Source organism: Drosophila simulans, chromosome 2L (assembly GCF_016746395.2).
Source record: "Drosophila simulans strain w501 chromosome 2L, Prin_Dsim_3.1, whole genome shotgun sequence".
In the NCBI taxonomy this organism is placed as follows: Eukaryota; Metazoa; Arthropoda; class Insecta; order Diptera; family Drosophilidae; genus Drosophila; species Drosophila simulans.
The window spans coordinates 13,206,279-13,230,546 of NC_052520.2; the positions used below are offsets into that span (position 1 = coordinate 13,206,279).

At 44.5% G+C, this 24,268-nt stretch overlaps 9 protein-coding genes across 9 annotated transcripts; 5 read left to right on the forward strand and 4 right to left on the reverse strand.

The window, feature by feature from the left end:
• Nucleotides 1-730: 730 nt before the first annotated feature.
• Nucleotides 731-3,440, reverse strand: LOC6732195 (ribosomal RNA processing protein 1 homolog). Its single transcript, XM_002079288.4, has one exon. It carries the CDS (start codon nt 3,306-3,308, stop codon nt 1,248-1,250), a length of 2,061 nt encoding a protein of 686 aa, XP_002079324.1. The 5' UTR covers nt 3,309-3,440; the 3' UTR covers nt 731-1,247.
• Nucleotides 3,441-3,648: 208 nt separating this feature from the next.
• LOC6732196 (glutaredoxin 3) lies at nt 3,649-4,635 on the forward strand. The gene is made up of 3 exons (XM_002079289.4): nt 3,649-3,967; nt 4,032-4,294; nt 4,355-4,635. The coding sequence occupies exons 1-3, from the start codon at nt 3,758-3,760 to the stop codon at nt 4,530-4,532; spliced, it is 651 nt and encodes a 216-aa protein (XP_002079325.1). The 5' UTR covers nt 3,649-3,757; the 3' UTR covers nt 4,533-4,635.
• Nucleotides 4,636-4,813: 178 nt separating this feature from the next.
• On the forward strand, nt 4,814-6,204 carry LOC6732197 (immunoglobulin-binding protein 1). Its single transcript, XM_002079290.4, has 2 exons — nt 4,814-5,060; nt 5,131-6,204. Exons 1-2 carry the CDS (start codon nt 4,938-4,940, stop codon nt 6,148-6,150), a joined length of 1,143 nt encoding a protein of 380 aa, XP_002079326.2. The 5' UTR covers nt 4,814-4,937; the 3' UTR covers nt 6,151-6,204.
• A 185-nt stretch (nt 6,205-6,389) lies between these two features.
• On the forward strand, nt 6,390-7,364 carry LOC27206556 (DET1- and DDB1-associated protein 1). The gene is made up of 2 exons (XM_016180090.3): nt 6,390-6,553; nt 6,617-7,364. The coding sequence occupies exon 2, from the start codon at nt 6,632-6,634 to the stop codon at nt 6,959-6,961; it is 330 nt and encodes a 109-aa protein (XP_016024877.1). The 5' UTR covers nt 6,390-6,553; nt 6,617-6,631; the 3' UTR covers nt 6,962-7,364.
• Nucleotides 7,365-7,467: 103 nt separating this feature from the next.
• Nucleotides 7,468-8,307, reverse strand: LOC6732199 (NADH dehydrogenase [ubiquinone] 1 beta subcomplex subunit 9). The gene is made up of 3 exons (XM_002079292.4): nt 8,040-8,307; nt 7,823-7,962; nt 7,468-7,763 (listed from the first exon to the last, which is right to left on the reverse strand). Exons 1-3 carry the CDS (start codon nt 8,135-8,137, stop codon nt 7,567-7,569), a joined length of 435 nt encoding a protein of 144 aa, XP_002079328.1. The 5' UTR covers nt 8,138-8,307; the 3' UTR covers nt 7,468-7,566.
• A 308-nt stretch (nt 8,308-8,615) lies between these two features.
• Nucleotides 8,616-11,210, reverse strand: LOC6732200 (transcription factor TFIIIB component B'' homolog). The gene is made up of 3 exons (XM_002079293.2): nt 9,904-11,210; nt 9,514-9,842; nt 8,616-9,452 (listed from the first exon to the last, which is right to left on the reverse strand). The coding sequence occupies exons 1-3, from the start codon at nt 10,910-10,912 to the stop codon at nt 8,697-8,699; spliced, it is 2,094 nt and encodes a 697-aa protein (XP_002079329.1). The 5' UTR covers nt 10,913-11,210; the 3' UTR covers nt 8,616-8,696.
• Nucleotides 11,211-11,234: 24 nt separating this feature from the next.
• LOC6732201 (stAR-related lipid transfer protein 7, mitochondrial) lies at nt 11,235-13,440 on the forward strand. Its single transcript, XM_002079294.4, has 2 exons — nt 11,235-12,372; nt 12,432-13,440. Exons 1-2 carry the CDS (start codon nt 11,719-11,721, stop codon nt 13,059-13,061), a joined length of 1,284 nt encoding a protein of 427 aa, XP_002079330.1. The 5' UTR covers nt 11,235-11,718; the 3' UTR covers nt 13,062-13,440.
• Nucleotides 13,441-13,734: 294 nt separating this feature from the next.
• LOC6732202 (protein disulfide-isomerase A5) lies at nt 13,735-15,748 on the reverse strand. The gene is made up of 3 exons (XM_002079295.4): nt 14,907-15,748; nt 14,236-14,847; nt 13,735-14,172 (listed from the first exon to the last, which is right to left on the reverse strand). The coding sequence occupies exons 1-3, from the start codon at nt 15,562-15,564 to the stop codon at nt 13,910-13,912; spliced, it is 1,533 nt and encodes a 510-aa protein (XP_002079331.1). The 5' UTR covers nt 15,565-15,748; the 3' UTR covers nt 13,735-13,909.
• A 292-nt stretch (nt 15,749-16,040) lies between these two features.
• LOC6732203 (coatomer subunit beta') lies at nt 16,041-19,558 on the forward strand. Its single transcript, XM_002079296.4, has 4 exons — nt 16,041-16,541; nt 16,674-17,293; nt 17,357-17,939; nt 18,172-19,558. The coding sequence occupies exons 1-4, from the start codon at nt 16,187-16,189 to the stop codon at nt 19,356-19,358; spliced, it is 2,745 nt and encodes a 914-aa protein (XP_002079332.2). The 5' UTR covers nt 16,041-16,186; the 3' UTR covers nt 19,359-19,558.
• The last annotated feature ends 4,710 nt before the right edge of the window (nt 19,559-24,268 follow it).

The window sequence follows — 24,268 nt, forward strand, 5'->3', positions numbered from 1 at the left end:
TTAAATGCCAATCATAAATAAAAAAATTCGAATTTTAAGAAAATTTAATTGTGTCTATAAAAATGCTGCTGCAAAAAAACCGGTGTTGTATTAAATATAAGTACATGTTATTAATACAATTCCATAATTTAAATATAATTCTTTGGCATGTCAAATTAATCTTACCACCGTAACTTTAAGCATTGATAAGTGTCACTAAAATGACATTTAACATTTGAGTATTATTTCTGCAGCTTTTTACACTCATTCTCAGTTTTTTTGGCTAAACTGAGTATTTTCATTGAGTGGGTGTTTTTAACTCTCTTAGCTGCATATTCCTCTCTTAAATGCAGTTTTTTAAGCTCAACTTCCAATTGAGTGAATGTTTACGGAATGTTAACTGCAGTCTCAAGACTCAAGCGCAGTTCTGAGTGAGTCAAATAAGTAGCTTTGAGTGGAACAGACCAAGCTCATAAGAGCCATGAGCAGAATTTTGACGAGTGAATTGGATTCTTTTGTGCAGCAAGACTTTTAAAAAATTATATAAAATAATAATGATATATTCATTTTCAAAATGTTGGTATTATAATAAGCTATTAACTATTAAAAAGTTATTAACATAAATTCGTTTTCCCCATGCTTGGCTCGAAAAAACGAGTTTGAAATTTGAAAGTTGGAATTGTTAGCTCATAAAAATGCTAAATGGCTTGGCTCTTTCCGTACCCCACTGCAAATAAAATAAACTTTGTGATTCGTATTTGATTTTACATATACTACGTTTGCTTTTATTTCAACTCAGATCAGAGGATAGCTTGAACATAAAATGGCCTACAAGCAATAGTATTTTAAGTCGTAATTGTAACTACTAAAAGATTAGGGGATTACATTTAGTACATGTCTTATACGGATTTTATTTGAGTAGAAATTAGTCAAGGCAACACGAAACTATCGTAAATTTCAACTATTTTAGAATATTGAAATATTTAAGAATAGTAACGGTGCTCTCGAAACTAAACAAAAGGGCTTTCACATTGTAAAATAGGAAAATATAGCATGGAAACTGTCGTGTGTATATTATAGACGTGTTTAAAACCAGCATAAGACATGCCTATTGTGTATGTGTTATCTTATACTGCCATGTCAGGAAGTAGTATAATGTGAAGCGCTCCCCCCCTCCTCATCGTCCCTCAGAGCACCAAGTCCAAATGAATCTTCCTCATCCTCTCCTCATCCTGTCCCAATCCCAGTCGCTGCCACTAGACGCATCGTCACAGAGTGTCGTTGAACAAGCGCTTGGCCTTGTAGCTCGGATGAATCGGTCCCGGTATCCAGTGTGGCTTAAGGGCACTCTTGCCGGGCAAACGATTCGCGTCGTAGGGCACCTGCGGAGACAGCTTCAGCTGGCGGTAGTAATCGCTCTTGGGGTAGACGCAGTTGCTCTTGGTCATGATCCGCACACGCTTGCCACTGCTAGTTTGTGGAGTCGCAAACTCTGCGCGCGGAGGCTGCTTGGGTGTGGACTGCGGCAGCTTACTGTTGGCCTGCTTCACTTGCTGTTTTCGAGAGGGAACAAAGATGTCCTGCTCACCGTCCTCTAAAGGGGCATCCCATCCGTTGGCCGGAGCATTATCCTTACCGGCAGCCTTCGTTTTGGGAGTCGGCTTGGCCTTGGACTGTCCCTCCTCCTTGGGTGTGGGCTTGGGCTGCTCGTCTGTCTTCGTCTTGGACTCATCCTCCTTGGACTTGGGTTGGTCAACTTTCTTGCGCTTCGCAGGCACTTCTTTCTCTGCCTTCAAAGACGGTTGCTCCTCTATCTTGGGCTTGGACTGGTCATTCTTCGGCTTAAGCTGGCTTTTCTTCTTCACCTTTGTCTGGTCATCTTTCTTCTGCTCTGACGGTTCTTCCTTTTTTGCTTTCTTCGACTTGGGCTCGGCCTCTTTGACCTCCTCTACTACCCATGCGTTGTTTATGCTGGAACGCACCTTTGCATTGTAATTCACCTTCTTTTGCAACTCAGGAGGCAGTGCCTTGGTAATAACCTCATCGTAGTTGTGCTCATCCACCTCCTCAAAGTTAATAGACTGCAGTAGGCGTTTGCGCTTGGATTTGTTGAGCTTCTTCAGTTTTCTCCCGGTTGCAAAGACCTCGTCCTCCATCTTATCTAAGGCAGTCACTTTTTGCTCCACCATTTCCGCCAGAGTTTGTCCCTCCACCTTTGGCATTGTCCTCACGCCAAGTGGAAACTCTCCTCCCTTGTAAGTCTCAAAGATCTGGATAAGTTTGCGCAGTCCCTTGCGTCTCTTGCTGTTAAAATCGTTGGTGCGTAGCTGCGTCTGCAGCTCATCTAGAACGCAGTCAGCGTTGAGCGGCAGCTCCGGCATGTGAATGTCAACGTTGCCCGCTCGGGGATCCAAGGATGTGGCCCGCGGCTGCTCCTCCTCGGCGTTGACCTCGTCATCCTCCTCGTCAAATCCAGAATCTAGTTTCTCGATGTCATCAATGGAGGCGGTGGGGAAACCCATCTGCTTCCAGGCATTGTACTTTTCGCTGTACTGTCGCCCCAAGTCGCTCTGATATATCAGATGATAGAGCACCCTTGTGCGGCACTGTGCCACTAGCTTAGCATCGCGTTGTGTAGCAATGTAGGTGACAAACGGACGCAAGAACAGGTTGACCTGAGCAGCAGTGATCTCACCATTGGACGCCTTGGCCAGCTCCTCGAAGAAAACATCTAGGTAGTGCATGGTCATGCCGCGAGACTTAGGCTGCTCCGACATCACAGAAAGCTGCATGCTGCTGTTGAAGGCGGCTATCAGTTCCGCATTCCAGTTGTGCTGTTTGAGGAATCTCAGTAGATAACGCACCATGCGGCGGGTGAGCATTAGGAACTTGTCCATGCGCCACTGATCTATGCCAAAGTACTCCTGGCACATTGTGCGCATAAACGCACTAAAGTAGGCCAGACTGCAGGCCGTATTACCGCCGAAGCTGTCCACCATTTGAGCCAACTTCTCGGCCAGCTCCTCCTGCACCAGCGGCTTGTCCGACATCCACATGGTGTAGTACAATCCCTTCCAGATGCGCATAAAGTCGTCCTCGTTAAAGGGAAAGGAGCTACCGGCACGGGCCTTGAACCACTTGCGCAAAATGCGGATCTGGCGATTACGCTCCACAACATCGTTGCAGGCAAGAGCACGTATGATTTTCACCTCCTGGGCGACCACCATCAGCTCCTTAGCCACCTTCGGCTGTGAAGCGTCCTCCTCCTCCTCGACCTGGATTTCGGCCGCCTCGGCGTTGCGCTTAACTGGCTTCTTGCGCGTCACCATTATACGGCTAATTCAACTTTTAGTTGCGAAAAATAAGTGAGCTGTGTATATTGAATACGGTACGGCACGACCGCACGTGTTGCCGTTCGGTGCTGCCAGATGCTGAAACGAAATTTTCCCCAAATTTCGTCTAACAGTTCTAAATGCCTAGCTCAGGCACTGACAACGGAAACTCAAGTTAGAGAAATAATTTTCAAAGCCTACGTGATTTAAATTCCCAGAATAGCTTATAAGAGTTAAGAATATTAAAATTGCTAGTTTCAATACTTAATACAACGCTTGCTTTATACATTTTTATAAATTTTTAGCCATTTATAGCTGTTTATTTTATAGCTACCAGCGCTGACTTTTTACGGAAAGTGGCAACTCTCTTTCACAGCTGATAATTCGGTCTGCCTTTTGTAAATTTTGCTTATCCAGCAAATTTAGTTAAATAATTCAAAGAAATCATGCCCGTGGTGAACGTGTCGGCTGCCGAGGAGTACCAGAAGTACATTAATGCGGACAAGACGACCGTGGCTCTATTCGCCGCCGACTGGGCAGAGCAATGCGGTCAGGTAAAAGACGCGCTGGAGGAGCTGGCCAAGATTACTGGCGAAAAACTGCAGTTCATCAGCCTAAACGCTGAACAATTTCCGGATATTTCCATGAAACATCAGGTACACTCGTATTTATTTTATGAAAATATAACAGTAGTGCATCATTCATTTGCGATGCCAACAGATCGAGGCCGTGCCGACAGTCATTTTCTTCGCCAAGGGCTCCGCCGTTGACCGCGTCGATGGTGTGGATATTGCCGCCATAAGCGCCAAATCCAAAAAGTTGGCCGAAAGCGCCAGCAGCGCGGCGGCAACAGGACAAACGCTGGAGGAACGCCTAAAGGCCCTGATCAATAAAGCTCCGCTGATGATCTTCATGAAGGGCGACCGAAATGGACCGCGTTGCGGATTCTCCAAGCAGCTCATCGGCATTGTGAACGAAACAAAGTATGCAAATCGATCAGTTGTATTTCATTTCCAGTTATAAAAGCAAATATCCTTCGATAGCTTGCCGTACGAGACATTTGACATCCTCGGCGACGAAGAAGTGCGTCAAGGCTTGAAGACCTACTCCGACTGGCCCACATATCCCCAGGTTTACGTCAAGGGTGAACTTATCGGCGGACTCGACATTATTAAGGAACTGCTGGCAAACAATGAACTCGAGTCCACGCTCAAGGGCTAATTCCATCGGATTGCATCTACTCCTACAGACACCTTAAACCAGAAATAAATTTTTTGCTAGATCCTTTGACTTTTTAATAGTTTAATAAAGGATTTTTTCTACATTCGGGTATTATTTTATTCAATTGTATAAAAGGAAATGAACTATAGGTAATCCATAGGACATCTTACACGGGGTTCAATGGTGTCACAATAAAATTTTACAAACTTATTAACGACATAAATAGTTTTTATAGCTAGAAATTTGTAAGAACTATTTATACGCCAACCCTGGTTTATCTGGTATTTTGGATACCTTCACTTTGTAAACAGCTGTTTGGCGTCGGCATCTAGCAAATTATTTTCGCAACATTATTTATATTGTTGAAAATACCCATTAACTACAAATTTATATCCAAATCTTTAAATGGCTGAGGGTAATACCGCTGGCGGAGAGGACCAAAAGCTGTCGGAAATCTTTTTAAAGGGCTGGAACATATTCGACGAGCTAGAAGTCACCGAACTGCCCTTCAATGGTAGCGAATTTCAGGTGTGTCATATTCAGCATGTGCATATATATGTAACTAAATAAAACATTAAATCTTTACCACAACGTTTAGAACAAAGTAAAGACTGCAATGGGCCTTTTCGAGCAGGCCACCGTCATTGTGAACCAGGTTAGCATGTTCAGTGCCAACGAGTTGATCGACGAGGTGTCCACGGAATCGCTTCCCTTCATGCTGCTCCCCTACTTTCTGGGCAAGCTTACCACCAAGATCAACAACCCCAATAGCACACACTCCATAGAGCTGGGCGAGATTTACTTCAAGGACCACCTGCAGCGCTGCCAGGAGTATGATCTCTGTGCAGCGCCCAAGTCTCAGGTGGCTAAGGCGGATAGCCAGGCGGAAAAAAGCGAGCAGCGCGAGCTGGTAGAGGCAGCTTTTAATAGAAACGACAAAATAGCCCAGTATCGCCGGATGAAGGAGATTGACGAGTATATGGCCAAGATGCGAGATGCAGTCAAGAACAAAACGGTCGACGATGAGGATAAACGCGTCTTTTTCCTCAAGTATTTGGACAAGAGCATAATAGACTCCAAGCAGGAATTGGAATCGTTGGGCGTAATGAAGCAGATGGCCCAAATACGCCTTGCCCGATTGGCTGGTGGCGAATCCGACAACGAAGTGGATTCGTTCCGTCCACCGAATCAAAATCAATCTTCCGCATCGTCCAACTCCCGCGGTCATGGTCACAGCCACGGACCAGGACACCACCACCATCATCAACAGGCCGCTAAGCCAAAGCCCTTGCAGCCCTTCATCATAACACGTAATGCCACCCAGAAGGCGGTTTTCGGCTTGGGATACCCCAGTCTGCCCATTATGACTGTTGATGAATTCTACCAGCAGCGCGTCGACGAGGGCATCTTTCCCGATGAGGAGAAGGTTGCCAAGATGAATCAGGCACAGGCCATCGCGGCCGCCCGCGATCCCAACGAAAAGGAGGACGAGGAGAAGGCCGTTGAGGAGCTGCAGGCGGAGCAGGATGATCCCGAGTATATAGACCGCATGAGACGCATGGATGAGTACAAGGATGTGGTGCGTCGCGGGGACGGCAACCGTCATAACCGTAGTTAAGAAACTCAAAATGTATGTATTTTTATAAAACCCAATAAAATGGTTTAACCGCAAGACTGGTTTTAAGTCAGTATACTCAAAAAATAATTCTAGTTTCTTAATTTTTTTTCTAAATCCGAGGGATGAGCTATTTATAAAATAAAAATTCTTTCCTTTTATTGAAAATTATGACAATATTATAGCACGTTACAATTATTTTTCAACGTTTCGAATAGTTCCACTGTTGCAGTATTGGTAGGCGTTTAGCTGTAATCGGGCATTTTGCAGCACTGATAGTCACCACCAGCAACAAAAACAAAAATCTCAAGCACAAGACAAATTTTTGTGAACTGCTACATAAAAAAACGTAAAAAAGAAGACTGTTCTCTCGAAATATTGATAGATCAACAAATATTAAAGTGTGGTGTGTAAAAAAAACAGCAGATAAGTGCTATTATCAAGTGCCAACACTTTTCGTACTCTGCAGCAACCCAAAAGCATAATGTCAGTACGAGACTTCATCAAGGGTCTGCCCATTCACGATTCGAGCAATTTCACCCATTTGAGCAACGAGCATGGGATTCGAACGTCGCAGAAGCGTGCCTCCGTCTACCTGCCCACCGAGGATGAGCATTCAGAGCAGCTGATCGTGATGGACAAGCGATGTGTCCTTCTGCGCTACCTCACTCAGCAGTGGGACAAGAAGACGCTTCAGCGGAAGAGGGAGCACGGTGGCGAGTCGGGAAATGGCAACGGCAACAGCTCCACGCCCAACGGCAACGGCACCAACAGCAAAAAGCGCCCGCGCTTGGACCCCAACGAGCTGAACTGAGCTGAGCGGCAGGACCTTAAGCCAAGCACACGATGGACATCCCGCGCAGCACTACGAACCCGAGCGAACCCACAGCAGCCACCCTTCATTTACAGTCATACATATATATTAAATAAAATATACTAAGTACAAAGGAGTTGCAGTCGAAAGGTCCTTTCAAAGTTTTGTAACACGCTGGTCATTAATCGAAAGCCCCAGTATTTCTTATTCAATTTACACAGCTAAATACTGTTTTTGTGACCAACTTACTTCCTTTTGCATGGAAAAACCAACATTCGTATAAAATGTCGAGTACAAAATTTTGTAAACTTTGTTACTGCTAGTTCATGTATCACGGTATTTTTTTCAATTCTGTGCACTCACCTTAGGCAAATATACTTCTCAAAAAGTTTTTAATTTAAAATGTAATGCGTTTCTAATCTGGGAATTCATCTGCCTACCCAACTGTGAGCACTATTATTGTAAATTGGCAATGAATTATTTTGGCAGAAGGAAGATCAACTGAATTCCAGTACAGCACATTTATAATAGCACATGCTGTGAGTTCCAATAGATTTACTTTTAAAGACAAAGATTGGATGTGATTTGACTACGGTACTCTAAGATTAGTGGTGTCCCAGGTCCTTGGGGTCGGGCTTGCCGTACTGCTTCTCCCACCAGGTCACAAACTCCTTCTTGCGCTGCTCCCGCTTGGCAAAGTACTCGGGGTACTGGGCCTTCTCCAGGGGATGCCAGTAGTCCAGGACCCAGTCGGGCGGAATCACCTCTCGTTCGAAGGCACAGCCACCGGCACTGTTGGCAACTACAACGATAACACACGTTAGATACACAGACATATGACCATACGTTCCATTTGTTTACAGTTTCGGGGCTGGAAATGCTTCGTCTCGAAGAGCTCCCTTTGTCCACAGGCCAGGAGGCGAATGCCCTCGCCCAGATCCTTGGAGCAGTTCTCGTCGAAGCGGGCACGCAGCTGCACAGCGCGGTAGCGGTAGACATCGCTGATGGGCATTAAAAAACAACCAGATGCACTTGCTCATTATATAATCTTTGGGAATTCTGCGCCGAGTGCACTCACCGTCGGTCGTACCACGCCTCCAGGTTGCGCAGTGCTCGCTTGTACAGGCTGCACACCTGGCGCTTGTGCGAGACGATTGCCAAGGGAACTTGGGCCATCGTTTGTTACTAAATTTGTTAAATTGTATTAAATTGCTACCGCAGCCGAGGCAACAACAACAACAGCTGTCAAAAGTCCAGTGCTCTAAAGCGCTGCGCCCGAAAATATGTGTTGCGAAGCGAAAAATAATTTTAGAGGACGACAACTCTGAAATTAATGGAAATTCAAAAAATATTTATAATTCTTAATTTGATTTAAATTTTCTATATAAAAGCAATGGCTATCTTTGATTTTTATATATGCTTTTGTTTTTGCACGACATCGAAACGATCCTGTCTAGAGTAAATACTTATAACCAAACTCTTTTAATACTTAAAAGACTTCCTACCTTATTTTATTTATAAAATAAGACTATTCGAATAATCTGTTATGAAGTATATTTTAATACCACTTTTTTAGGGATACTTAAAAATACCAAGAAACCTGACTTTCCCATATTCACATTTCCCTTTCAATACACGAGGAACAAGAAAGTCATTTTGTAAATACATCTAGCGAAATGCTTTAATAAATTATAACTGTTAACAAATACTCTTAAGACATAAATATAAAATGTCGTTAGTCCTCTGGCTGCATAACATTCATTATGCATTGAACAATATGCTCTGGTATTTTCAGCGGCGTTTCGCACAACTCGCCCGTCTTTTTGTCCAGCATGTAGATTTCGTTGAGCACACGATCCTCGTGCTCTGGATCCAAGGACGAGACGAGGGCCAGAGATCCTTCCGCAAGCTCGGCGAGAATTTGTTCGATATCCGGTTCGGTAGTGGACGGCGGAATGGGGTCATCCGGCGTTATAACTTCATGACCATGATCTTGGTCTCCAATGAAGTTTATTAAATATGTTTCTGCCTTTCGATTGGGAGTCTCTGTGGCGGGTTCAATGTCGCTGACATAGCTTAGGGTACCATCATCCATATTGATCATAGTTTTATCACGTGGCTTGTTTACATCTACGTCATATTCCACCGGATCATCCATCAGGAGGCCATTGAGCTCAGCCTGCAGTTCTCCCCCCGTTGGCAAATGACTACTCGTTTGTTCGGTTTTGATCGTTTTTTCCTGCTTAATGGCCGCCACATCCGACAGACTCTCCGTTGCCGCTGGAACTGGAACCTTGGGAGATCGTCGCTTAGCCTTTGGCTTTCGTTTAGCCGGCCCACTCCCGTCGTTCTCATCGGTCTCCAACTCCTTTCGCCTTTTGGCCCAGGCGTGCTTGCCGAGCTTTGTACTCGTCACGTGCTCGTTTTCGTAGACAACATCACCATCGTTTAGGGCCCTTGATGCCTTGCTCTGCGGCTGTACTCGAGAACGCTAAATATAATTAAGAAATGTTAAATGTTAAAATGTTTACAGTCAGCTATAAACTATTTACCTTCTTAGGGTTTCCCGGAAGAGCTCGTGCGATTTCCCTCCACTGGCGATCATTTTCTTCCCGTTCGCGGTCCTCCTCCTCCAGTTGATCCTTGAGCTCCTGAATGTTAAAGGCCTTAGGATAGAGTAGTGCTTTGTTTATGAGCTGCCCATTGGTTCGCTCTTCCTTTTTGTACTTCAGCTTTAGGTCCCGACGCGAACGTGTTGGAAACATTTGGCACATCAGCGAGAAGTCCGTCCCGATGATCTGCAGACTGCGGTAGAAGCGGACGGTCTCATCGGAGGTCCAGTATGGCGTGCGCTTGTGGCGTTTATAGAATCCATTATCTCCTGTAAAGTAAAAATCAATTCGTTAAGAATTCTACTTTTACGTATTAACTCTGCGGCGCACCCGTAGTCTCGTCCATTAAGATTAAAGATGAGTTGGCTAGCACCTTGCGTGCCTCCACCTCGGCCGTGGTTTCAATCTCCAATGTTTTCTCATCAATGATCATCTCGCCATTGGCATCAAGCTTTAGCTGAGGCACTAACATTGCGGATGTGGACTCTCCCTTGGGCTCCAATAGTTGACCGACTGCGGGCTTGGAATCATCGCCACCAGACTCATCCTTGATGGTCGTCACCGACTGTTTGGGCACCATGGGATTGTTCTCCGGATTGTAGAAAATCATGTCCATCATCTTGAATGTGGACTTGTCGGGCACACCCTTATTGAAACGCGTTTCAAAGTCTCGCCGGGCATTTAACCGCTGCCCACCTTGACTTTGCGACTTATCATCGCCCTTCCTCTGCTTGCTGCCTCCTTCGGAATAGGTGGAACAGGTGGATTCGGTGCGAATGCGTCCCATGCCCGGACTGGCGGGCGGAAGGTATTTATAGGGGGACGGAGGCATAGGCGAGTGCACCTGCTGCTGCAAAGGAGTTCCCGATGAAGAACCGCTAAGATAGCGCTCTCGCCGCGTGGGCGTGGCTGGCGACTGATAGTCGCCCTCATAATCACTGGCCATGGGTGAGCCCACGAAGCTGTTGCGTCGCTGGCCAAATACCGGAGTGGGTCGCACACGCTGACGGGCTTGAGCCTTGCTGGGCGACATAGGGAAGCCATTGGTGGTCTTCTGCAAGTCCATCTGAATGACATTGTCCTCGAGGTCCGAGTGGAATACCTCTTCCAGCTGCCCAGCCGAGCTTGCGGGCATCTTGAAGGCGATTGCATCAGCCTCTAGTTCCAATTCCGCAGCAGGGGCCGATGCAACGGGCGGGGACCCAGCCGCTGCTTCCACCACCACCTCCTCTTCCTCCTCATCCTCCTTTTTCGTCGTTGGGAGCTCCTCCCTGCGTGGCTTGCGTTTGATAAGCGACAGGTTGGCCGAAGCCTTGATGCGCTGGCGCCGCATGGACATCCTGCCTGGGTACTCTTAGGCTTCTTCCAGGCTCAACGGCAGTTTCACACATCAAATCGAATCAAAATCTGCGCAACAAAAACAATGCGGCAGCAACCACGAGTTTCCCAAGTCTAGTGTTGGCTAATGCCAAAAGGCATTCACAGTGGGCTGACCATGTAAGAAAGTATACAACCAATTTATTTAAAGTTAAAAGTTAAAGTTAAAAATTGCTATAGGAAACTTGCAGTACGCAAAAAGATTTTGTCAGAAATAGAAAAAAAAACTACGTTATTATAAAGCATGTCAAGTAAATTTATTCGCAGTGTCAAAAAAATTGGAATAAATTATGGCATACTTCACCAGATTAACGTCAAAAATTTGTACACAGTAAAAGTTTGGTTGAATTTAATATTATTTGTGTTTCAGTGTTGCAGAAAAGTGTGATCACTGATCGTAGCTGTCACCTCTCAGCAGGCGGATTGCGATTTTCCAACACTGCTGCCTGTAACGGCACAACAACAGGAACAACAACAGCGGAATAACAACAGAAGCAGCAGACAAATTGCAAGTTGCACGTTTTTTTTCTTATCGGGGAAACATGATAAGTCCGGTCAGATCGTAACCCAGCTCTCGTGCAGTAAGGCTTCCGGCAAACCGATCGGGCGTGTCCTGGCTAGAAGTACTGAATTCCCTAAGTTTTCTGGCGACAAATGTGCCAAGTGTGCGGGGGCACAGTAATAGCGAAGTAGCATTAACAAGTCGCCGAACTTTTGAGTAGGTTGTTATGCAAGCGGGCAGCCGACGGACAAATTGAATTAGCCGGCATGCTGTTCAATCGATTTGTACTGGCCATCAAGAACCAGTCCCGGGAAACGCTGCGGGCCTGGAGCTACCAATGCGAGTCGATTTTCGCCCAGCGCTCGCGCCGCATTCAGCAGTTGTTCAGTTTCTACCAGTCGGTGTATGGAACTCAGGGTCTGAAGCAGCTATGGCGCGCCTACTACCGCCGGGAGCTGCAGCCTCCGCTGCGGGGAATGGTAATGAGTGCGGTGGGTCTCGTCGGGCTGAATATCAAGCGAATGGGTAGTGATGGCTTCGATTGGAACAAGGAGCGCTTGGCCCTGTCCAACTTTGATCTGTGCCGCCGGGATATTGAGTTCATCAACGCCCTGCCCAACAATCAGCTATGCGACCGCTGCCAGGCCAAGAAGATGAAATACTGCTACTGTCAGCTGGGCAACCAGCGCTGCAAAAAGGGCCAATCCAAGCCGTCCACCAGCAAAGAGGCGGAGTCGGGGACGGATCCGGACACTAGCATCAGCAACTGTCTGCGACCGTTGGATCTGGACGTGCGCAATGCACCGGCCGGAACGGTACGCATTCAAGCCCAGGACGACCAAAAATGGGAGCCGTACTTCAGCAAAAACGAATTCAGCATTTGGCGGCGGCAGGAGCGCTCCTCCTTATACTCATACAAGGTAAGAGGTCTTCTAAAATATTTGTAGGGCTCATTTGTATGACACCTTTCCGATTGCAGGTTTATGCTCGATTCGACGACATCACAGCGGACGACTTCCTACACGTTCAAACGGATTTGGACTACCGTCGTCAGTGGGACGACACGGCCCTAAGACTTGAGCTCATCAGCGAGGATCCCGTCCCGGGCAGCAACTCGCATCTGATATACTGGGAGATGCAGTGGCCACGACTGTTCGCCAATCGCGACTATGTCTATTGTCGCCGCTACATTAAGGACGAAAACAAGAAACTGATATTCATTTGCAACCGCGGTGCCACGCACAACACCTATCCGGCGTTGTCTGGAAAAGTTCGCGTCACTGACTATTGGAGCCTGATGGTCATCAAGCCCTTTCGCGGTTTTCATGAGCCAGGCCTCCACTTTGTCCTCACGTACTTCGACGATCCGGGCATACCCATACCGCAGAATATTAAGTCCTGGGTTACTCAGAAACAAATGCCCGAATTTCTCACCAAGATGTACGTTGCCACCAAGAACTATGCCTGCTCACGGGCCATCAAGATGAAGGACATGTTTCACGGTTTCGCGCTTATCAATGACGAATATACGGCTAATGAGCAACGCGGCAGTTGGCTGGGCAGCTTGAGCCGGCGCAAGGTCAATAGTAAACCCGAAGCAGGTCGCTAAATCTTTTACCATTATATACCTGGCTGCTCCCGCTCCCATGAGACCTCCCTACCCAACAGAGCCACGTATGAAACCATCCGAAAGTCCAGTTCCATTTTATGTTAATACCTTCCATCGGCTTTAAAATCAATTCAGGCGAGAGAAATCGAAACCATTGAACACCAGAGCAAGTGTGCAATAGCTGGAAGTTTTGCTCTTAATATGAGTGCCACTTTGATGAAACTTTAAAATAAATATATATCTACATTAGCTATATGGCTAAACCAAAATATTTTAAGTTTAGAAACTGTTTTAAACGCAAATAGAAATTATTGAAATTAATTGTACAATAAAAGAAACGAAAATAGACACCCAGAGACTGAAGTCTACTAAAAAGCAATGTCTTGCATAACTATTGATATTTTACGGCATTAATTTTCATTCATAACATTATCTACACCAGATAGTAAAACTCGTGCTTATCAAATAATTGGCCAAGCATTATCTTGAATTACTTTCGAAATTTCTCACCCGAACTTCGGCTATTCTTATCGTGCACTGTATACAAATCAAATTGACTTAAATACGAGGATTACACTAATCTGATATGGTATTTCACATACTAGTTTATAACTTCAATTATATTTTATTATTTCAGTAGAGGCATAAGCGCAGTGTAAATGAAATTATACTATTAGTTTTAACATAATTTATTAGTATGCTATATAGTTACAAAATGCGCATACATTCTATAAAATATTCGATAGTCTAGACGACATTCAAGTTGAACGAATACAGTTTATGGTAATACAAGAAGTGAGATTGCAAAGTGGTGAGGGAGAAGCATCGTTATACTTGGCAACAGCGTATCACAGCTCTGTGCGGTCCGCTGAGGTAGGCGGGTTGTTCATATAGGCGATAAAGTCCTTGCTGGTACGTCCGCCATTGTAATCCAGCTTGGTTTTGAGGTAAGAGAAGTACAGAATGGTGGGATATCCGCGTACATTGTACTTTGCGCAGAGCGCAGCAAGCTTTGTGCAGTCGATGGCGACAAACGCTATCCGAGGATCATCCTGTAAGGCCGTGGCAGCCGCTGTGAACTCCGGTTTTGTGTGCTTACAGTGTCCACACCCTGAAGATGAATAGTTTTTGGTAAAGCTTTAAATATGTTTAACAATCAAGCGGCAAAACTTACAGGGTGCATAGAACATGACCAGCGCATGCTTTTTCCTCTTCAGCGTAGAAGTGAAGTTGTCGTCATCCAGAAATAGAACTTCCTTGCTGTCCTCCTCCTCCTCCCAACTCTTCTCGGGCGGCGGAGGCGGTGGGGGCTCCTTGGGATCTCTCATAAATTCAACAATTTTCGATGCTTCGCGTACATTTACTTCAAACTTAAAGACGCCATTCGAGAAAAACTTAACAGTTGGATAGCCCTTGACTTTATATTTCTCTGCGATTGACGGCTCCTTCGTTGCATCCAACGCGGCCAAAAGGCCGGGAATCTTTTTCTGCTTCATCTCCAGAGCAGCCTTTTCGTATTCCGGCTTCATGCGCTTACAGTGTCCACACCAGGGTGCATAGAACATGACCAGGGCGGACTTCTCGTCCTTCAGAGCGGGCTCAAAACCCTGCGAAGTGAGATGGACAATCTCCGAGTTGGTATCCGCCGACCATTCGGGTTCCTTGGGCTTTGGCGTTGGCTTGGCATTTGGGTTGAGCATAAAAGAAACCAAAGCGTCCTTATTGTTCTCTCCTTCGTATGTAAAGCGCAGCTTGCCATTTTCAAAGTAAATCAGGGTGGGAAAACCTGCAAAGGTATTGTTTAATTTAAATCTACGTGAAAATTGTTTATACTTGTTAACTTACCAGTTATGTTGAACATTTTGCGTATAGGAGCGTTCTCCTGTCGCTCTACATTCATTGCTGCCAGAATATAACCGCCCTTAGTTTTTAGCTCCGTAGACGCTTTTCCGTAGTCCGGCTTCATTTTCTTGCAGAATCCGCACCAGGGAACATAGAACATGACAAGCATGGGCCGGATGTCCTTGCGTAAATGCTTTGTGAAGGAAGCGGCGTCGCTGAAGTGCAGAACATCCTTGCCGGCTGGATCCTCCTCCCAGGGCAGATCGCCGGAGGGATCACGCATGAAAGTGATCATGGAGCTGACGCTCAGCTGCCGGTCGTAGTCCTTGTGAAAGTCGCCATCCTTGTAGTGTTTAATGGCGTAGGGGTCCGGCGATACTTTCAGCTTCTTGCACAGTTTCTTGCGATCCTGCTGGCCGCAATCCAGCAGCAACATTGTCCCGGTTCCCCGTATCGCCTCCGCCGCCTCACGGAATATCTTTAGCTCGGCAGCAGCGGACTTCGCACTGGTCACGTATAGCGCGAGGACATTGTTCTTGGTGCGCAGCAGCTTCTTGAAGTCCTTATACTCTGCGATGTCATCCTGCACCGCCGAGGTTTTCGTTTTTGCGGCAACAAGTGCCACCAGCAGAAGAAAAACAAACTGACCGGTGATCCACATCAGGCGGCTTGAACTTTACACCTACAGGTAACAGTTGACTTAACTGAAGCTATACTAGTTAGTGCGCTCTGGATAATTGCATGTTTAACACAACATTTGCGTCATTCTTATTTTACAAAACGAAAAACCGCAAGTAGAAGACGTGGACTAGTTGAGAAACCTATCGATAGGCAACTTTGAAGGAGATGGTAATAACAGCTTGGATCAAAGTGCCGGCTTTTCGAAAAACACCTGCACCATCACTAACCAGTGCTGACGTTTAGCAAGCCTAGTGGCCAAATAACTTAGCCATATGTACTAAAAACACTTAATCCTAAAATTTCCTATACTTAAATATTAATAACGAACAGCTCTTCTTAATTCAGGAACAGCTGTTGATTTATTAATAATATAATTGGAAATTTATTTTATGTACTTAAAAATAGCCATATCCGAAGAGCTTGCGACTATCGATATGCCGATTAGCAGCGCCTGTACGTGGCAGGCGACAACCCTATGCCAGCTCTGACACATTAACGAGCCGAAGAAGAAGAGCAGCGGAGGCAGCAAAAGAGTTTTTCTGGTCTCGCCGCAATTAATTAGTGTTTTCGCAGACAGCCGTAGTTGGCCCAAACCGTGGAAGATGCCTCTGAAACTAGACATCAAGCGTCGCCTGACGTCGCGCTCGGATCGGGTCAAGTGCGTCGATCTCCATCCGGCGGAGCCGTGGATGTTGTGCGCCCTGTACAATGGCCACGTACACATCATGAACTATGAGAACCAGCAAATGGTTAAGGACTTCGAGGTCTGCGACGTGCCTGTGCGCTCCGCCCGTTTCATAGCACGCAAAAACTGGATCCTCACAGGCTCGGATGACATGCAGATCCGTGTGTTCAACTACAACACCCTGGAGAAGGTTCACTCGTTCGAGGCGCACTCGGACTATCTGCGCTGCATCGCGGTGCATCCCACACAGCCGTTGGTGCTGACCAGCAGTGGTAAGTGTGATGTGGAGCGGCGGAGTGGTCTCACTCTCATTTCGTCACCCAATTCGTGTGTTTACCTAGTGCACCAGCTGGGAAGTATGCTTTGGTTTCGTGTCTTATTCCTGTTACCTCTTTTTTTTATAGACGACATGCTCATCAAGCTTTGGAATTGGGAGAAGATGTGGGCCTGCCAGCGTGTCTTCGAGGGCCACACCCACTACGTCATGCAGATCGTGTTTAACCCGAAGGACAACAACACCTTTGCCTCCGCCTCGCTGGATCGCACTGTTAAGGTGTGGCAGCTGGGTTCTAATTTCGCCAACTTTACGCTGGAAGGACATGAGAAGGGTGTCAATTGTGTGGATTATTACCATGGTGGCGATAAGCCATACTTGATTTCCGGTGCTGACGATCGCTTGGTCAAAATCTGGGATTACCAAAACAAAACCTGTGTGCAGACTTTGGAGGGGCATGCTCAGAACATCTCCGCAGTCTGTTTCCACCCGGAATTGCCGATCGTGTTGACTGGCTCAGAAGATGGCACCGTCCGCATTTGGCACTCTGGCACTTATCGCCTCGAGACCTGCCTTAACTACGGATTCGAGCGGGTGTGGACCATCTCCAGCATGCGCGGCACCAACAACGTGGCGCTGGGCTACGACGAGGGTTCTATCATCATTAAGGTTGGCCGCGAGGAGCCAGCAATGTCTATGGACGTCGTGGGAGGCAAGATCATTTGGGCCAAGCACTCCGAAATGCAGCAGGTTAGTTAAATAATAAGCATATCCTTTCAACTTTATTTCTTACTCCGTTCTTTTCCTTTAAAGGTCAATCTAAAAACTATTGCTGATGGCACAGAGATTAAGGATGGTGAACGCTTGCCCGTGGCCGCCAAGGATATGGGCGCCTGCGAGATCTACCCGCAGACCATTGCTCACAATCCCAACGGTCGTTTCGTCGTGGTATGCGGCGATGGCGAGTACATTATCTACACATCGATGGCCCTGAGAAATAAGGCTTTCGGGTCCGCGCAAGAATTTGTGTGGGCCCTCGAGAGCAACGAGTACGCCATCAGGGAGAACAACGGCACCGTTCGACTGTTTCGCAACTTCAAGGAGCGCAAGAGTTTTACTCCAGAGTACGGAGCCGAAAGCATATACGGTGGCTACTATTTCGGTGTAAAAACCTCCTCCGGATTGGCCTTCTATGACTGGGAGACGTTGCAACTGGTGAGGCGCATCGAGGTGCAGCCAAAGAATGTGTTCTGGAACGAAAGCGGCAGTCTGGTCTGCTTGGCCACAGATGACTCCTACTTTGTCCTGGGGGTGGACACTGCCCAGGTTGCCAATGCCGTAGAGACCAAGGAGGGACTGGAGGATGATGGTGTAGAGAGCGCCTTCAATGTGCTGGGTAAGTTGAATAAATATTGATACCAATTATCTAATATCTTATCATTAGAATACGTGTCTCTAACACGATTTCTAAAATGAGATTCCGCTTTCAATTTTTCAATAGAGCGTACAATTGTTTACTCTGTATTTCACCATGACAGCAAACTATTTTAAATTTAAACTAAAACAATATTTACATTTGACACAATAATTAAAGTATTATTGTATTTTATTATTCATTTGTGTTGCAGGCGAGGTCTCGGAGTGCGTCAAAACAGGTCTGTGGGTGGGAGACTGCTTCATCTATACCAACTCAGTGAACCGCATCAACTACTACGTGGGCGGCGAGATTGTGACAGTATCCCACTTAGACCGCACAATGTATCTGCTGGGCTACGTGCCCAAGGACAATCGTATTTACCTCGGCGATAAGGAGTTGAACGTGATCAGTTTCTGTCTGCAGCTGTCCGTGCTGGAGTACCAGACGGCGGTTATGCGAAGAGACTTTGAGCGCGCAGACGTTGTGCTACCAACCATTCCCAAGGAGCACCGCACTCGGGTGGCACATTTTCTGGAGAAACAGGGCTTTAAGTCGCAGGCCCTGCAAGTTTCTACCGATGCCGATCATAAGTTTGACTTGGCCTTACAGATCGGGGATTTGGAAATCGCTTTAAAGCTGGCCCGTGAGTCGGAGAACTCCCAGAAGTGGTCACAGCTGGCAGATGTAGCGTCTAGCAAGAACAACATGGCTCTGGTTAAGGAGTGCATGCAGAAAGCAAACGACTTCAGCGGTCTTTTGCTGCTGTCAACCGCTTCCGGCGATGCAGAGCTGCTCGATGTGGTGGGTGCAGCTGGCTCGGCCCAGGGACGTCACAATCTAGCCTTCCTCTCGGCTTTCCTGCGTTCGGACGTGGAACGCTGCTTGGAGATTCTCATTGAGACAAATCGCTTGCCAGAGGCAGCGTTCTTTGCCCGCACCTACCTGCCCAGCCAGATGTCAAGGATCGTAGAGCTTTGGCGCGAGAAGCTTGGCAAGGTCAACGAAAAGGCGGGCCAGTCGCTGGCCGATCCGGCACAGTATACAAATCTCTTCCCTGGCCTGGGCGATGCGCTGCGGGTGGAGCAGCATTTGCAGGAGGAGCGAGCTCGCAAGGCGCCGGCACGCCTCGCTGCGCATCTTCCACTGAATAGCGAACGTCATCCTCTGCAAGAACTTTTTGCCGCCGAGCAGGTTGGCGCCGGCCAGCAGTTGGAGGAGAAGGTGAAGCCAGCTTACGTTCCCGCCCAAGCTGCTGTTTCCAGCAGCCAGGTGGCCCAGCCTACATCCGCTGCGGATGACGACGACGACCTGGACTTGGAAATAGATGGAATCACGTTGGATGATAACATTGATACGACAGATGTGAACCTCGATGACGATTTTCTAAGCGACGATTAGGACGGGAGATCACAGCCAGATCTAGAATACCATTTAAACTATCGTTTACTGCTACGGGAGTCCCACATTTCGTGCATTTTGAGCCACAAAATTCCGCGCATGCATTCACATTTGATTTGATTGAATGTTGTTTAAATATATATCTATTAATATGTACAACAGTAATGGAGCAAACACTGCAATAAATACTTATACAACAATTTCAAATAGGGCGCTCATTTCAAGGATATCGATTGCATTCTAATATTTTATCGATACAACATTTAAACAACCTCACAATCAGTTAGAAGTACGTTTTTTTTTTGATGATCTGTAATGATGGACTACAAATTATTTGTATTTTTATTTTAGTTAAATTAGTATTCATGATCCATTTTACTATATATTTGTGTCGTCGCTCGAATGGAGTTGTCTTCAACGGCTACTACCCTTGGATCCCAAAGGAAAGGAAAGACTCTTCCTGGCAGTAGTAACTCGCTCGTTTTATTATATGATTGTTCTATAAGATTATTCAGTACTAGCTGACCCGGCGAACTTCATACCGCCTTAGCGTAGCTTTGATGCACTACTTTATTTTGTATAGTTGACCTATCTTAGGTATGAGTACCTATTCAATTTAAACTGGAATCTATAATATCCTCCATATATAAATTAATCCCTTCTGGAAACTGTAAACGCTTAAAGCTGAATGGCATATCGTTGGGTATCATAGGGATTCGTGGGATTAAAACATCTTCGCCTTTGTACTTCCCTTTCAAAATTGTGGCTTCGATGACGTTGTTCAATAATTTCTTCACCGCAAGCCGGGTGCCATTACACAGACGTGGCCGGTTTATGTTCCGTAACATAATAATTACTGATCCGATTTTTAATTGCAGATTATGAGGTGGTAACCCGGGCAATTCCAGCGAATTTAAAAATTCTGTTGGATAATTCACAACTTCATCTTCATTAGTAACGGAATCAACTGATTTGTAATTCTTCTAGCAGAAAAGTACGTATTTTGTTTGTGCTTTGCCAATGGTGTGACCGTACGCGGCTGGTCGCAAAATCACCCATAAATGTGGTGGTGAAAATTCATTAGCCAACACTGAACGCGCGTTTTTTTAAATATGCAAAATTAAATGTATACTTTTCAATATTTCTGAGAGATTTTCTAAATATTTTTTTCCGTAAGAACCATCCTTGGACTTCCACAAACATTTAAAAAAAAGAATTATCGAAATCGCATCAGCCGTTGTTCACACATGAACACGAATATATTTAAAGACTTACAATTTTGGGCTCCGTTCATATCTTATGTAAATGAATCGAGAGCGATAAATTATATTTAGGATTTTGTTATCTAAGGCGACATGGGTGCATTGCTCAAAAACATGTAATTTAAGTGCACACTACATGAGTCAGTCACTTGAGATCGTTCCCCGCCTCCTAAAATAGTCCCTTAGTGGGAGACCACAGATAAGGTCCTCGCCGCTCAAGATAGGCAGATGTGCCCGAGCGTGGGACCTCGATAAGGCGGGGACTATTTACTTAGGCCTCTGCGTAGGCCATTTACTTTAAGATGCGATTCTCATGTCACCTATTTAAACCGAAGATATTTCCAAATAAAACCAGTTTCTTACAAAAACTCAACGAGTAAAGTCTTCTTATTTGGGATTTTACATTTGGTCAATCGAGCCTTTAATCGACTCTGCAGTTTCCCCCTACCAAAGGTAAGGAACTCAGAGAAAGGCCAGCTCCTTTAAGCATCTTACAGCTAAAGGTAGCAAAAATAAGTGACTCTTGTTTCCCCCTACCAAAGGTAAGGAACAGAGTATAAATATAAAAAGCAAAAAGATACAAAAGAATCTTTTATGTTTTAAAACAAGCACCTTATAGTCTATAGCTAAAGGTTGCTTTGTGTACCATTATAAATTGTGGTAAGGCGTGCTTGAGGCCATACATCAGCAATTGTGAAATTAAAAAGTGCATAACAAAAGTGCCTTATAAATGCTCTAATAGCATTAAATCAGCTCATAAATAGAGTGCAGTGTATATGCCATAAGAGCATAAATTAAATAAAAAGTGCCTGAAAACAGTGCCTTATAAATGCTCTAATAGCATTAAATCAGCTCATAAATAGAGTGCAGTGTATATGCCAAAAGAGCATAAATGCCGAAATAAATGGCTAAAAAACAAAAAATCTGACTGGACTACAAAAATAATAAAACGTGCCAAATAAAAAAAAAAAATCATCTTTAAACATCAAAGGAGCCTCTACCAGCAGCAGAAGCAGCAACAACAGCAGCAGCAGAAGCAGCAACAGCAGTAGCAACAGCAGCAACAACAGCAGCAACAGCAGCAGCAACAACAACGACATCAGCTAAGTCAAAACAAGAATTTTCTGTTTATCCAAACACACATATATATATAAATACATATAAAATACATATACACGTACTATATATATTAAGAAATTACAAAAAATTTTTCAAAATGATGTCAGAAAAGACTATTCAATTCCTTAAGAAGCAGTCCGAAATTATTTTGGAAATTAGAAAGTTGGAAGTAAAACCAACATTAACAGATGTAGAAATTCTAAAATTAAATGAGCTTCAAAAATGTTTCATTGCTAATCATAGCAATTTGTTAAAGATCGGCGTTGTCGATCATGAATATTTTAACGCGAAGCAGTATGATTTAATAATGATGGTGTTAGAAAAAATTAAAAATAAAAATGAAAAAATTAAGGGCGAGTCGGTAGAAAACACTTTCCCTAAATCAAACACTGTCCCTAAATCAAACCCTCCCCCTACATTAAACCTTGAAATGTGTGGTCACCCTGAAAAAGAGGGTATAGCACAAAACAACGCTTTAAAAGTAGAGCAGGCATTTCGAAATAATGTTGGCCAATTTCGAGTATATCTAGAAGATACGTCTAAACTAATAGACAGTAGTCCAGATTTCCTTAAAATAAGGAAAAATAAAATTGAATTTTTATGGCATAAAATAGATAACCTGATTGAACAGGTGAATAGTCATTTTGAGAGCTCGCTATTCGAAGAAGAAATTAGCGAACTTGAATTTGACAAACAAAATATTCTTACAGCCATTAATAGTCGACTCAGTGGCACAATAAATAAAGCTGAAATGTCGACGGTTGTTAAGGCGGAGGAGTTACCAACCCTGCCTAAAATACAGATTCCCACTTTCTTTGGTGATTCCAAAGAATGGGATCTTTTTAATGAACTCTTTACAGAGCTCATACATGTGAGAGAGGATCTCAGTCCTTCTCTCAAATTTAATTATCTAAAGTCAGCATTAAAAGGAGAAGCCAGAAATGTGGTTACTCATTTACTGCTCGGCTCTGGAGAAAATTATGAAGCCACTTGGGAGTTTTTGACCAAGCGATATGAGAATAAAAGAAACATATTCTCAGATCATATGAATAGGCTTATGGATATGCCAAATTTAAATTTAGAATCCAATAAGCAAATAAAGACATTTATTGACACGATTAACGAGTCAATTTATATTATAAAATTAAAGGCACAATTACCAGAAGATGTGGATGCAATTTTCGCTCACATAATTCTTCGGAAATTCAATAAAGAATCACTCAATTTATATGAAAGCCATGTTAAAAAGACAAAAGAAATACAGGCACTTTCTGATGTCATGGACTTTTTAGAGCAAAGGCTCAATTCTATATCATCATTCTCACAGGAAGTAAAACCTGTAAAGAAAATGATTAATAATAACAAGAATAAAAATTATAGTGACAATTGTGCATATTGCAAACTACCAGGGCATTATTTAATTCAATGCCATAAATTTAAAATAATGAATCCAGCAGAACGGTCTGACTGGGTAAGAAAAAATGGGATTTGCCTAAGATGTCTGAGGCATCCGTTTGGTAAAAAATGTATAAGCGAGCAGCTTTGTTCGACTTGTCGTAAACCTCACCACACGTTACTTCACTTTGCAGGTCATAATCCAGAAAAAGTGAATACGTGTAGAACAACAGGTCAAGCCTTGTTGGCCACGGCCTTGATTCAAGTAAAGTCGAGGTATGGAGGCTTTGAACAATTAAGAGCATTGATTGATAGTGGCTCTCAAAGCACAATTATTTCAGAAGAGTCTGCACAGATTCTAAAATTGAAAAAATTTCGGTCTCATACTGAAATAAGTGGAGTATCTTCCACAGGAACGTGCATCTCCAAGCACAAAGCGGTTATTTCGATAAGAAATTCTCCGAAAAATTTAGAAATTGAAGCAATTATTCTCCCAAAACTTATGAAGGCACTTCCAGTCAACACGATTAATGTTGATCAGAAAAAATGGAAGAACTTTAAATTAGCCGACCCCGATTTTAATAAACCGGGTCGCATTGATCTAATCATTGGAGCAGACGTATATACTCACATTCTGCAAAATGGAGTTATAAAAATAGACGGTCTCCTTGGGCAAAAAACTGATTTAAGAGAATGTGTAACGTGTGCAAGGTATAAACAAAATACAGCTCAGCAAATAATGGGTAACTTGCCAAAATATAGAGTGACGATGACATTCCCGTTTCTTAATACTGGAATAGATTACGCAGGTCCTTATTATGTTAAATGTTCAAAAAATCGTGGCCAAAAAACATTTAAAGGATACGTTGCTGTATTCGTTTGCATGGCCACCAAAGCCATACACTTAGAAATGGTAAGCGATCTAACTTCAGACGCATTTTTAGCAGCACTCAGAAGATTTATTGCTAGACGGGGAAAATGTTCCAATATCTATTCAGACAACGGAACAAATTTTGTAGGAGCTGCAAGAAAATTAGATCAAGAGTTATTTAATGCAATACAAGAAAATATAACGATTGCAGCGCAGCTTGAAAAGGACAGGATTGATTGGCATTTTATTCCCCCGGCAGGACC

Bases quoted from the DNA above. Each gene is read 5' to 3' on its own strand.
- LOC6732200 (XM_002079293.2), bottom strand. From the start codon at position 10,912: ATGTCCATGCGGCGCCAGCGCATCAAGGCTTCGGCCAACCTGTCGCTT. The intron at 9,843-9,903 runs GTGCGCCGCAGA...TTTACTTTACAG, and splicing joins CTTAATGGACGAGACTACGG to GAGATAATGGATTCTATAAA. The intron at 9,453-9,513 runs GTAAATAGTTTA...AATTATATTTAG, and splicing joins TTCCGGGAAACCCTAAGAAG to CGTTCTCGAGTACAGCCGCA.
- LOC6732202 (XM_002079295.4), bottom strand. From the start codon at position 15,564: ATGTGGATCACCGGTCAGTTTGTTTTTCTTCTGCTGGTGGCACTTGTT. The intron at 14,848-14,906 runs GTAAGTTAACAA...ATACCTTTGCAG, and splicing joins CAAAATGTTCAACATAACTG to GTTTTCCCACCCTGATTTAC. The intron at 14,173-14,235 runs GTAAGTTTTGCC...ATTCATCTTCAG, and splicing joins GGTCATGTTCTATGCACCCT to GGTGTGGACACTGTAAGCAC.
- LOC6732195 (XM_002079288.4), bottom strand. From the start codon at position 3,308: ATGGTGACGCGCAAGAAGCCAGTTAAGCGCAACGCCGAGGCGGCCGAA.
- LOC6732201 (XM_002079294.4), top strand. From the start codon at position 11,719: ATGCTGTTCAATCGATTTGTACTGGCCATCAAGAACCAGTCCCGGGAA. The intron at 12,373-12,431 runs GTAAGAGGTCTT...TTCCGATTGCAG, and splicing joins CCTCCTTATACTCATACAAG to GTTTATGCTCGATTCGACGA.
- LOC6732199 (XM_002079292.4), bottom strand. From the start codon at position 8,137: ATGGCCCAAGTTCCCTTGGCAATCGTCTCGCACAAGCGCCAGGTGTGC. The intron at 7,963-8,039 runs GTGAGTGCACTC...AATGCCCATCAG, and splicing joins GAGGCGTGGTACGACCGACG to CGATGTCTACCGCTACCGCG. The intron at 7,764-7,822 runs GTAAACAAATGG...TTATCGTTGTAG, and splicing joins GCATTTCCAGCCCCGAAACT to TTGCCAACAGTGCCGGTGGC.
- LOC27206556 (XM_016180090.3), top strand. From the start codon at position 6,632: ATGTCAGTACGAGACTTCATCAAGGGTCTGCCCATTCACGATTCGAGC.
- LOC6732197 (XM_002079290.4), top strand. From the start codon at position 4,938: ATGGCTGAGGGTAATACCGCTGGCGGAGAGGACCAAAAGCTGTCGGAA. The intron at 5,061-5,130 runs GTGTGTCATATT...CACAACGTTTAG, and splicing joins TCAATGGTAGCGAATTTCAG to AACAAAGTAAAGACTGCAAT.
- LOC6732196 (XM_002079289.4), top strand. From the start codon at position 3,758: ATGCCCGTGGTGAACGTGTCGGCTGCCGAGGAGTACCAGAAGTACATT. The intron at 3,968-4,031 runs GTACACTCGTAT...CGATGCCAACAG, and splicing joins ATATTTCCATGAAACATCAG to ATCGAGGCCGTGCCGACAGT. The intron at 4,295-4,354 runs GTATGCAAATCG...ATCCTTCGATAG, and splicing joins GGCATTGTGAACGAAACAAA to CTTGCCGTACGAGACATTTG.
- LOC6732203 (XM_002079296.4), top strand. From the start codon at position 16,187: ATGCCTCTGAAACTAGACATCAAGCGTCGCCTGACGTCGCGCTCGGAT. The intron at 16,542-16,673 runs GTAAGTGTGATG...TTTTTTTTATAG, and splicing joins GTTGGTGCTGACCAGCAGTG to ACGACATGCTCATCAAGCTT. The intron at 17,940-18,171 runs GTAAGTTGAATA...TTTGTGTTGCAG, and splicing joins GAGCGCCTTCAATGTGCTGG to GCGAGGTCTCGGAGTGCGTC.